General features: G+C 45.9%; 1 protein-coding gene across 1 annotated transcript in view; it reads left to right on the top strand.

Moving 5' to 3' along the window:
• LOC134945332 (cytochrome P450 2K1-like) overlaps positions 1–12852 on the top strand; it is a 182350-nt gene that overhangs the window by 95827 nt on the left and 73671 nt on the right. The window contains exon 4 of the mRNA XM_063934536.1: positions 1186–1346. Within this exon, the coding sequence (XP_063790606.1) occupies positions 1186–1346 (161 nt within the window). The remainder of the gene's footprint in view (positions 1–1185; positions 1347–12852) is intronic.

Consider the following 12852-nt stretch of genomic DNA (forward strand, 5'->3'; position numbering starts at 1 on the left):
AACAAAAAAAACAAAAAAAAAACACAATGCACAACACGTTTTTTAATGTTGAAACAAAGACACACTGAACAAATGACACACATTACAATTAACACAAATAGCACTCAGTGTAGTGAATAGAGGTGACTGTATGGAAATAAGTACCAGAATGAAAGGAACTGGTGGTTAGACAGTTCAAATGGGTGTGTGAGAGGTGATATTCACCCAGCAGTGTCCCGGGTCAGCTTACTGGTGCTCTACTCCCCTCTGGCAATGTCCTCCTTACAGCATCCTCCTCGTATATCCTGCCGATGCGTTTCTATCCCTACTGGGATCTTTATCAAGGCAAAGAGTGTCTGACTACAAATCCAAAAGTGCTTATATAGCTATCTTTCCCAATTAGGGTGGCCAATCCTGGGACATTTTTTCAAACCCGGGTATCATGAAACCTGGAAGTGGGTTCCTTCCTTCGGTGAGGTCCATGAGGTTGGTGACAGGTGGCTGGCTGAGCAGGTCACCCCTGACATCACATCATACTGTGTAGGGGTAGTCGGGAGGAGGGAGCCGGGCAGTGTCTAAACCTCCTGAGGGCGCTTAACGCTGCCCGGCATTAAAAGAAACAATGGGCCGCCTGATCCCGAAATCCCGGGCGACTTTTGGCCTAAATCCCACTGATCCTGATCCCGGGATTGGCCACCCTATTCCCAATCCAAAACCTTAATTTGAATTGAACAAACTATAACAGCCGTGTCCGGAGCCTGCTCCTATATCTGAGTTGTGAAGAGGGATTTAAGTACTGACAGCATCCAGTGAGTTTGGTGTGGAAGGGGTAACAAGAGATTTTAATGTAGTTAAAAGTCACTTAGGTTAGAAGCTTTAGTAGAGATGAGATATTGGAAATATGTTTGTATGGTATTGTCTAGAATCTTTCGATAGGAGTGGAAATTAGCTCCCAGTGCTATTCAATTCAGCGCGCTGTGACACTCTACGAAAGTGTGAGCAGAAATTTGTCAAAAGTGTTGGCGCGATGCTGATTTCTGCTCTTATCGTGGCGGAAACAGCATTGCTCCGGGCACTTTAGACGGGAGCTAATTCCCAGCGCTATTCAATCCACGCAAAATTGAATCGAGCCCATTGATTGTATTACACTATTTTACTGGAGTACATTCATCCAGTCTTCTATTTCTTTCTGTTTGCTTGTTTTAGACAAACCATTTGATAGCCACATTATACTGAACAGTGTGGTGGCCAATGTAATCTGCTCTATTATTTTTGGGAAAAGGTTTGAGCTTGATGATGCAAAATTTAAACAAATAAGCAGAGTGATGGAAGAAAACACCCAGCTAGCTGGTGAATCAAAACTGATGGTAAGAGCCACTTTTATTATACTGTACTATACTATACTATTTGGAGAATTTCTAGAATTAGTGTTGATTTTCTATATGATTATTTCATAATTAATACATATTTTTTAAATGTATATCTACGTAATAATGAATCTATTAGGGCACATAAACTATTAAGTGTAAAATACGTAATGATATCCTCAGTATATTAGCTGAAAAATGTTTTTCTTTGCAATTAGCAGTTATAAAAGAACTCCAGCTAACCAATAAAGGCAGATAAAACACCATTCTCCAAATTATAGAAATGCAGGGGGTCATACAATTGACAAACCCTCCTCTGCCCTCCATAAAAGACAACATTATAAATAAACATTTACATTTATTGTCAAGATTATTGTCTTTATTTTTTAAATTATTCATTTGTAAAGAACCAACATTTTCTGGTGGACACTGGGGGTGATTCACTAAGGATTTCAATTGCAAAGCTGTTTGTGCTTGCAGTCCTTAGCAATGCAAACACAGGAGGAGGTGCATATCCCCTCCTCCCTGCATATGCGACCGCATCTGTGACGGCAGACTGAATAAGCCTGGGCTTACTCAGACTTGCTGTTGCAGGGTGGCATTGCGAGGCCAAGGAAACTGCGTCCACGATGCAGACAGAGGGGCCATTGGGGAAATGCAGTAAGGATCCCATAAGCAATCCTTACTGAATCCTCCCCAATGTTTGGTAGCTATCAAACAGTCATTAATGTGCTGCTTCCAACCAATGGCATATTCTAGGCAGGGCCGAAACTAGGATTTCTGTCACCTTGGGCAAGGCACCCCACCCCTCTTAAATAATATCAACAAGTATCCAAATCATTTTCTGAAAATCACATTATATATTGTGGTGAGGGTCTCTCTGATTTTAATGATTATATCACTGTGATATATATATATATATATATATATATATACTAGGTGATTCATCACGCCCTATGGGCGCTCTTCACACCATGTAAGTGTTGATGTAACATGTGTATCCTTCTTAACTTTTATAGTGATGTTAATTGAAACTTTGTATGTAGACCATTTGTTATATTGTATTTTAGTATTTTCTCTGTTGAGTGAAAATATGATGGTTGTATTTTGTCTGTATTTAGCAATGCATGAATGCACATGTTTAGTCATCGCAGGCGATAGTTAATGATTTGACAGGTAATGAATATATGTATAACTAGGTGATTCATCGCGCCCTACAGGCGCTCTTCACACAGTCGTAAGGAGCTATGCCCCCTTATCCCTTGCACGCCCTTGGCGTGTGCAATATTTGTATTATATGGAGTATTACCTCCAAAGATAAATTTGTGATTGGTTAAATATTGCACAGACAAAAAGCGTGCGATGGTTAAGGGGTCGTAGCCCCTTCCGACGGCGTGAACACCACACGCAGGGCAGTATGAATCACCTAGTAGGGTGCTGTGGTTGGGGGAGTGGCGGGCACGGGTGAGATGCAGATGGGGTCCGGGGGTACTGCGGGTGGGGGAGGGGCGGTTGCAGGGGTGTCGCGGTTGTGGGAGGGGCGGGTGCGGGGGTGCCGCGGGTGGGGGAGGGAGTCATGAGCCACCACGGGTGGGGTAGGGGCGGGTGCCGCGAGTGAAGGAGGGGTGATTGTGGGGGTGCCACGGATGGGGTGGTTGCAGGAATGCAGCATGTGAAAGACGGGCGGGTGCAGGGTTGCCGCGGGTGTGGGTGCGGGGGTGCCGCATGTGGGGGGGGGGTCCAGAGCCTGACACTGGTGCAACATGGGATAACGCTGCAAATCGACCTTTCGCCACATCCCAAAGGCAGACTGGCTAAATGTTCGCGGGGAATAATAATCCTTTTGGAATCAAGGCTGGGATTGTGGCCAAAAACTGACCTTTTTAAGGGGTAGGGGGTCATTACCCCAACGCACCCATCCCTATTAACCTCCCGTATCCCTGAATCATAGCATTTAGGGGGGAGAATGTGACATTTTGAAATACACTAAAAAATAGTGTGGACGGATGTGCAGTGATGGAGAAGAAGCTGGCCAGGAGCACCCCGGATGTGCCGCCAGGGCGGTTGCTGCACACTGGCACAGGGCATGGGGGTTTCCCCAGCATGGAAGATTACCCCCCTTAGGGCACAGGGCTGTGGGTGTCCTCCAGGGCTGAGAGATTGGGTTGACCTCATTAATGCAGAATGTGAAATGAATGGAGGGGGCTGCAGGGATGAATGAAGGGGATGGGGGTTGCATTCAGGGCCTGAGGGGGGGGGGGGCACGGTGCAGGGGGAGGACACCCTACGTTCAATCATGGTGGCACAATCTCATTCCTCAATCTCCCAGGATGCGAGGGGCCTGGCCATGGTTCTCACAGACAGGACGGAGGAAGAGGAACTAAGAGACTGAGGCTGTGCTTAGGGAGAGTCGCCCGGGAGCTGCTGCCGCCACTGCCGCTGCTGCCAGGGGCCGACCAGTCCCCTCACTCCACTGCGTCACGTGATGTGGCCCCCTCACACACAGTGCTGCACAGTGCTTAGTGCGCACATACACCGTGCTGCTGCTGGTGACACACGGCACGGGGCCCGACCGGTGACGCAGGTGCCCCCTCCCTGCCCGGGGTAACAGGCCGGTGCACCGACTGACCACACCTGCATACCGCCCTAGAGCCGCACCAACACCGTTTCCCGCTCCATCCCCGTCACCCTGAGGGGAGTTTGCAGGGCGCAAGGCTGTACTGTAATAATATAACAGCTCAGAGTGAGGCTGCATCATCTGGTTATATATAAATATAATTTCACAGGACCATCTAATAATGCTATGGCATTAGACCTAGACATATGTGTGACTCCTCTCGGCTGCAAAGAACACACAGCAGCCAAAAGACAGAGGTTCCCATTGGATGTAAACTGTGTGGGAGAGCATTTCTCGCCCAATCAACTGTGGGCTGGGTGTGATAGACCTGCCGTTAACCCAATGAGAGCTCCTAGCCACGCCCAGCGTTACGAAATGAGTCACAGAGTCACAGATCTGGGCTAATATATAGGAGATGTGTTTAGCATTGGGTATGAATTAAGGGGGTAATTCTGAGTTGATCGCAGCAGCAAGAAAGTTAGCAATTGGGCAAAACCATGTGCACTGCAGGGGGGGGCAGATATAACATTTGCAAAGAGAGTTAGATTTGGGTGGGTTATTTTATTTCTGTGCAGGGTAAATACTGGCTGCTTTATTTTTACACTGCAAATTAGATTGCAGATTGAACACACCCCACCCAAATCTAACTCTCTCTGCAAATGTTATATCTGCCACACCTACAGTGCAAATGGTTTTGCCCAACTGCTAAAAAATTTGATGCTGCGATCAACTTGGAATTACCCCCTAAGAGCAATTTATTACATATAAGCATACATATAAACAGTCAGTAGAATTTTGTGTGTGTGTGTGTGTGTATATATAAATATATATATATATATATATATATTAGTGATGAGTGGGTTCGGTTCCTCGGAAACCGAACCCCCCCGAACTTCACCCATTTTACACGGGTCCGAGGCATACTCGGATTCTCCCGTATGGCTTGGTTAACCCGAGCGCGCCCGAACGTCATCATCCCGCTGTCGGATTCTCGCGAGATTCGGATTCTATATAAGCAGCCACGCGTCGCCGCCATTTTCACTCGTGCATTGGAAATGTTAGGGAGAGGACGTGGCTGGCGTCCTCTCCGTTTATTAATAATATTTGTGCTTATTCCTTAATTGTGGGGACTGGGGAGCAGCTTTATTATATAGGAGGAGTACAGTGCAGAGTTTTGCTGACAGTGACCACCAGTATACGTTGTCTGCCTGAAAAACACTCCATATCTGTGCTCAGTGTGCTGCATATATCTGTGCTCACACTGCTTTATTGTGGGCACTGGGGACCACCAGTATATTATATAGGAGGAATACAGTGCAGAGTTTTGCTGACCAGTGACCACCAGTATACGTTGTCTGCCTGAAAAACACTCCATATCTATGCTCAGTGTGCTGCATATATCTGTGCTCACACTGCTTAATTGTGGGGACTGGGGAGCAGCTGTATTATATAGGAGGAGTACAGTGCAGAGTTTTGCTGACCAGTGACCACCAGTATACGTTGTCTGCCTGAAAAACACTCCATATCTGTGCTCAGTGTGCTGCATATATCTGTGCTCACACTGCTTTATTGTGGGCACTGGGGACCACCAGTATATTATATAGGAGGAGTACAGTGCAGAGTTTTGCTGACCAGTGACCACCAGTATACGTTGTCTGCCTGAAAAACACTCCATATCTGTGCTCAGTGTGCTGCATATATCTGTGCTCACACTGCTTTATTGTGGGGACTGGGGACCACCAGTATATTATATAGGAGGCGTACAGTGCAGAGTTTTGCTGACAGTGACCACCAGTATATATAGCAGTACGGTACGGAAGGCCACTGCTCTACCTACCTCTGTGTCGTCAAGTATACTATCCATCCATACCTGTGGTGCATTTCAGTTGTGCGCATTATATATAGTAGTAGGCCATTGCTATTGATACTGGCATGTAATTCCACACGTTAAAAAATGGAGAACAAAAATGTGGAGGTTAAAATAGGGAAAGATCAAGATCCACTTCCACCTCGTGCTGAAGCTGCTTCCACTAGTCATGGCCGAGACGATGAAATGCCATCAACGTCGTCTGCCAAGGCCGATGCCCAATGTCATAGTAGAGAGCATGTAAAATTCAAAAAACAAAAGTTCAGTAAAATGACTCAAAAATCAAAATTGAAAGCGTCTGATGAGAAGCGTAAACTTGCCAATATGCCATTTACGGCACGGAGTGGCAAGGAACGGCTGAGGCCCTGGCCTATGTTCATGGCTAGTGGTTCAGATTTACATGAGGATGGAAGCACTCATCCTCTCGCTAGAAAACTGCAGTGCCACTCCTAGATGGGCCAGGTGTTTGTGTCGGCCACTTGGGTCGCTTAGCTTAGTCACACAGCGACCTTGGTGCACCTCTTTTTTTCTTTGCATCATGTGCTGTTTGGGGACAATTTTTTTGAAGTGCCATCCTGTCTGACACTGCAGTGCCACTCCTAGATGGGCCAGGTGTTTGTGTCGGCCACTTGTGTCGCTTAGCTTAGTCACACAGCGACCTTGGTGCACCTCTTTTTTTCTTTGCATCATGTGCTGTTTGGGGACAATTTTTTTGAAGTGCCATCCTGTCTGACACTGCAGTGCCACTCCTAGATGGGCCAGGTGTTTGTGTCGGCCACTTGTGTCGCTTAGCTTAGTCACACAGCGACCTTGGTGCGCCTCTTTTTTTCTTTGCATCATGTGCTGTTTGGGGACAATTTTTTTGAAGTGCCATCCTGTCTGACACTGCAGTGCCACTCCTAGATGAGCCAGGTGTTTGTGTCGGCCACTTGTGTTGCTTAGCTTGCTCACACAGCGACCTTGGTGCGCCTCTTTTTTTATTTGCATCATGTGCTGTTTGGGGACAAATTTTTGAAGTGCCATCCTGCCTGACACTGCAGTGCCACTCCTAGATGGGCCAGGTGTTTGTGTCGGCCACTTGTGTCGCTTAGCTTAGTCACACAGCGACCTTGGTGCGCCTCTTTTTTTCTTTGCATCATGTGCTGTTTGGGGACAATTTTTTTGAAGTGCCATCCTGTCTGACACTGCAGTGCCACTCCTAGATGGGCCAGGTGTTTGTGTCGGCCACTTGTGTCGCTTAGCTTAGTCACACAGCGACCTTGGTGCGCCTCTTTTTTTCCATGCATCATGTGCTGTTTGGGGACAATTTTTTTGAAGTGCCATCCTGTCTGACACTGCAGTGCCACTCCTAGATGAGCCAGGTGTTTGTGTCGGCCACTTGTGTTGCTTAGCTTGCTCACACAGCGACCTTGGTGCGCCTCTTTTTTTTATTTGCATCATGTGCTGTTTGGGGACAAATTTTTGAAGTGCCATCCTGCCTGACACTGCAGTGCCACTCCTAGATGGGCCAGGTGTTTGTGTCGGCCACTTGTGTCGCTTAGCTTAGTCACACAGCGACCTTGGTGCACCTCTTTTTTTCTTTGCATCATGTGCTGTTTGGGGACAATTTTTTTGAAGTGCCATCCTGTCTGACACTGCAGTGCCACTCCTAGATGGGCCAGGTGTTTGTGTCGGCCACTTGTGTCGCTTAGCTTAGCCATCCAGCGACCTCGGTGCAAATTTTAGGACTAAAAATAATATTGTGAGGTGTGAGTTGTTCAGAATAGACTGAAAATGAGTGAAAATTATGGTTATTGAGGTTAATAATACTATGGGATCAAAATGACCCCCAAATTCTATGATTTAAGCTGTTTTTGAGGGTTTTTTGTAAAAAAACACCCGAATCCAAAACACACCCGAATCCGACAAAAAAATTTCAGGGAGGTTTTGCCAAAACACGTCCGAATCCAAAACACGGCCGCGTAACCGAATCCAAAACCAAAACACAAAACCCGAAAAATTTCCGGTGCACATCACTAATAAATATATATATATATATATATATATATATATATATACACATGTACTGTGTGAAACAGAGCGCTTGTAAAATGCGACAGTGTGCGTTTGAACACAATGGGGTCGATTCGGTTGTGGCGCGCACCACCTGCTGGCCATTTCAGGGAATGGGCGTCTATCGGAGCTATTTGAGTGTTGCACTGATAGACCTCCATTAGCTGCGTCACACACATTTTTTATTGCATTCTGAGGAGGTTTAAGAAAAATGTGTTAAGAAGTCCGTAGTTTGGGCGCTTTGGTCGCTCATTCAAGCGTTTTAGATGGGTTTAGCTGCTTTGCGTGGCTAATACCGCAGCTGACAGCGGCCTTAACCAGTAATGGACGCCTGATCGAAGCAGCAATTGAATAACTCCGATAGACACCCATCGCTAAAGACCCTCAGCAGGGGAGCAAAAGACAATTGAATCGGCTCTAGTAACATACATTTAAAAAGTTTAAAAACAGTGAGCTAGTTTCTTACTGTTTATAGCTCTTTTTGCAGAGTGTATTTTGTGGTATCCGGAATGATCTAGTGGTCAACCCTGCTCGCAACCCGAGTTGGAATACCTGGATTATTACAACTGGGCCCTTTCAGACCGCACAGCAACACGGTTATGCACGCTCTAGTGCAATAACCCGTGTTCAAAGATGGCGGTATGAAAGGGGTATTAGCTTAGTACCTGTCGGCCACCCAGCACGTTTCTTGAAGCTGCACTGAAGGAACCCAGGATAAAGAGATCAATAAACTCTGCAAAAAGAGCTATAAACATTAAGCAACTAGCTCACTGTTTTTAAACTGTTTAAAATGTTATTGTGTTATTATTTTTTTTATGTTAATTAATCTTACTTTATATCTTAATAGCAGCCTCAGGCTGACTGGGGTGGCTGTGCACCTCTTTTTCTTTTTTTTGGTGCGCCCACTAGAGATGAGTGGGTTCGGTTCCTCGGAATCCGAACCCCCCCGAACTTCAGCTTTTTTTACACGGATCCGAGCGACTCGGATCTTCCCGCCTTGCTCGGATAACCCGAGCGCGCCCGAACGTCATCATGACGCTGTCGGATTCTCGCGAGGCTCGGATTCTATCGCGAGACTCGGATTCTATATAAGGAGCCGCGCGTCGCCGCCATTTTACACGTGCATTGAGATTGATAGTGAGAGGACGTGGCTGGCGTCCTCTCCGTTTAGAGAAGAAATAGATAGGAGAGTGAGAGTGAGACAGTGACACTTCATTTACTGGAGCTTAGGAGGAGTACTCAGACAGAGAGTGCAGAATTTTGCTGATAGTATTAGTTAGTTATACTAGTGACAGAGTGAGACAGTGACACTTCATTTACTGGAGCTTAGGAGGAGTACTCAGACAGAGAGTGCAGAATTTTGCTGATAGTATTAGTTAGTTATACTAGTGACTGACCAGTGACCACCAGTGCAGTTTTATATTATTTAATATAATCCGTTCTCTGCCTGAAAAAACGATACACAGTGACTCAGTCACATACCATATCTGTGCTCAGCCCAGTGTGCTGCTGCATCATCTATGTATAATATCTGACTGTGCTCACACAGCTTAATTGTGGGGGAGACTGGGGAGCAGTTAGGTTATAGCAGGAGCCAGGAGTACATATTAAAAAATTAAACAGTGCACACTTTTTTTCTGCAGGAGTGCCACTGCCAGTGTGACTGACCAGTGACCTGACCACCAGTATATAGTATACTATATTGTATTGTGAATGTCTGCCTGTAAAAGTTAAACACACGTCGTGTGACTTGTGTGGTGTTTTTTTATTCTATAAAATAAAAAACTCATTCTGCTGACAGACAGTGTCCAGCAGGTCCGTCATTATATAATATATACCTGTCCGGCTGCAGTAGTGATATATATATATTTTTTATATCATTATTTATCATCCAGTCGCAGCAGACACAGTACGGTAGTTCACGGCTGTAGCTACCTCTGTGTCGGCACTCGGCAGTCCATCCATAATTGTATACCACCTACCCGTGGTTTTTTTTTTCTTTCTTCTTTATACATACTACATCTCATTATCATCCAGTCTATATTAGCAGCAGACACAGTACAGTACGGTAGTCCACGGCTGTAGCTACCCCTGTGTCGGCACTAGGCAGTCCGTCCATAATTGTATACCACCTACCCGTGGTTTTTTTTTTCTTTCTTCTTTATACATACTACATCTCATTATCAACCAGTCTATATTAGCAGCAGACACAGTACGGTAGTCCACGGCTGTAGCTACCTCTGTGTCGGCACTCGGCAGTCCATCCATAATTGTATACCACCTACCCGTGGTTTGTTTTTTCTTTCTTCTTTATACATACTACATCTCATTATCATCCAGTCTATATTAGCAGCAGACACAGTACAGTACGGTAGTCCACGGCTGTAGCTACCTCTGTGTCGGCACTCGGCAGTCCATCCATAATTGTATACCGCCTACCCGTGGTTTTTTTTTCTTTCTTCTTTATACATACTACATCTCATTATCATCCAGTCTATATTAGCAGCAGACACAGTACAGTACAATAGTCCACGGCTGTAGCTACCTCTGTGTCGGCACTCGGCAGTCCATCCATAATTGTATACCACCTACCCGTGTTTTTTTTTTCTTCTTCTTTATACATACTACATCTCATTATCATCCAGTCTATATTAGCAGCAGACACAGTACAGTACAATAGTCCACGGCTGTACCTACCTCTGTGTCGGCACTCGGCAGTCCGTCCATAATTGTATACCACCTACCCGTGGTTTTTTTTTCTTTCTTCTTTATACATACTACATCTCATTATCATCCAGTCTATATTAGCAGCAGACACAGTACAGTACGGTAGTCCACGGCTGTAGCTACCTCTGTGTCGGCACTCGGCAGTCCGTCCATAATTGTATACCACCTACCCGTGTTTTTTTTTTTCTTTCTTCTTTATACATACTACATCTCATTATCATCCAGTCTATATTAGCAGCAGACACAGTACAGTACGGTAGTCCACGGCTGTAGCTACCTCTGTGTCGGCACTCGGCAGTCCGTCCATAATTGTATACCACCTACCCGTGGTTTTTTTTTCTTTCTTCTTTATACATACTACATCTCATTATCAACCAGTCTATATTAGCAGCAGACACAGTACAGTACGGTAGTCCACGGCTGTAGCTACCTCTGTGTCGGCACTCGGCAGTCCGTCCATAATTGTATACCACCTACCCGTGGTTTTTTTTTCTTTCTTCTTTATACATACATACTACATCTCATTATCAACCAGTCTATATTAGCAGCAGACACAGTACGGTAGTCCACGGCTGTAGCTACCTCTGTGTCGGCACTCGGCAGTCCGTCCATAATTGTATACCACCTACCCGTGGTTTTTTTTTCTTTCTTCTTTATACATACATACTACATCTCTTTATCAACCAGTCTATATTAGCAGCAGACACAGTACGGTAGTCCACGGCTGTAGCTACCTCTGTGTCGGCACTCGGCAGTCCGTCCATAATTGTATACCACCTACCCGTGGTTTTTTTTTCTTTCTTCTTTATACATACATACTACATCTCTTTATCAACCAGTCTATATTAGCAGCAGACACAGTACAGTACGGTAGTCCACGGCTGTAGCTACCTCTGTGTCGGCACTCGGCAGTCCATCCATAATTGTATACTAGTATCCATCCATCTCCATTGTTTACCTGAGGTGCCTTTTAGTTGTGCCTATTAAAATATGGAGAACAAAAATGTTGAGGTTCCAAAATTAGGGAAAGATCAAGATCCACTTCCACCTCGTGCTGAAGCTGCTGCCACTAGTCATGGCCGAGACGATGAAATGCCAGCAACGTCGTCTGCCAAGGCCGATGCCCAATGTCATAGTACAGAGCATGTCAAATCCAAAACACCAAATATCAGTAAAAAAAGGACTCCAAAACCTAAAATAAAATTGTCGGAGGAGAAGCGTAAACTTGCCAATATGCCATTTACCACACGGAGTGGCAAGGAACGGCTGAGGCCCTGGCCTATGTTCATGGCTAGTGGTTCAGCTTCACATGAGGATGGAAGCACTCAGCCTCTCGCTAGAAAAATGAAAAGACTCAAGCTGGAAAAAGCACAGCAAAGAACTGTGCGTTCTTCGAAATCCCAAATCCACAAGGAGAGTCCAATTGTGTCGGTTGCGATGCCTGACCTTCCCAACACTGGACGTGAAGAGCATGCGCCTTCCACCATTTGCACGCCCCCTGCAAGTGCTGGAAGGAGCACCCGCAGTCCAGTTCCTGATAGTCAGATTGAAGATGTCAGTGTTGAAGTACACCAGGATGAGGAGGATATGGGTGTTGCTGGCGCTGGGGAGGAAATTGACCAGGAGGATTCTGATGGTGAGGTGGTTTGTTTAAGTCAGGCACCCGGGGAGACACCTGTTGTCCGTGGGAGGAATATGGCCGTTGACATGCCTGGTGAAAATACCAAAAAAATCAGCTCTTCGGTGTGGAAGTATTTCACCAGAAATGCGGACAACATTTGTCAAGCCGTGTGTTCCCTTTGTCAAGCTGTAATAAGTAGGGGTAAGGACGTTAACCACCTCGGAACATCCTCCCTTATACGTCACCTGCAGCGCATTCATAATAAGTCAGTGACAAGTTCAAAAACTTTGGCCGACAGCGGAAGCAGTCCACTGACCAGTAAATCCCTTCCTCTTGTAACCAAGCTCACGCAAACCACCCCACCAACTCCCTCAGTGTCAATTTCCTCCTTCCCCAGGAATGCCAATAGTCCTGCAGGCCATGTCACTGGCAATTCTGATGATTCCTCTCCTGCCTGGGATTCCTCCGATGCATCCTTGCGTGTAACGCCTACTGCTGCTGGCGCTGCTGTTGTTGCTGCTGGGAGTCGATGGTCATCCCAGAGGGGAAGTCGTAAGACCACTTTTACTACTTCCACCAAGCAATTGACTGTCCAACAGTCCTTTGCGAGGAAGATGAAATA

Source organism: Pseudophryne corroboree, chromosome 7 (assembly GCF_028390025.1).
Source record: "Pseudophryne corroboree isolate aPseCor3 chromosome 7, aPseCor3.hap2, whole genome shotgun sequence".
Taxonomy (NCBI): domain Eukaryota; kingdom Metazoa; phylum Chordata; class Amphibia; order Anura; family Myobatrachidae; genus Pseudophryne; species Pseudophryne corroboree.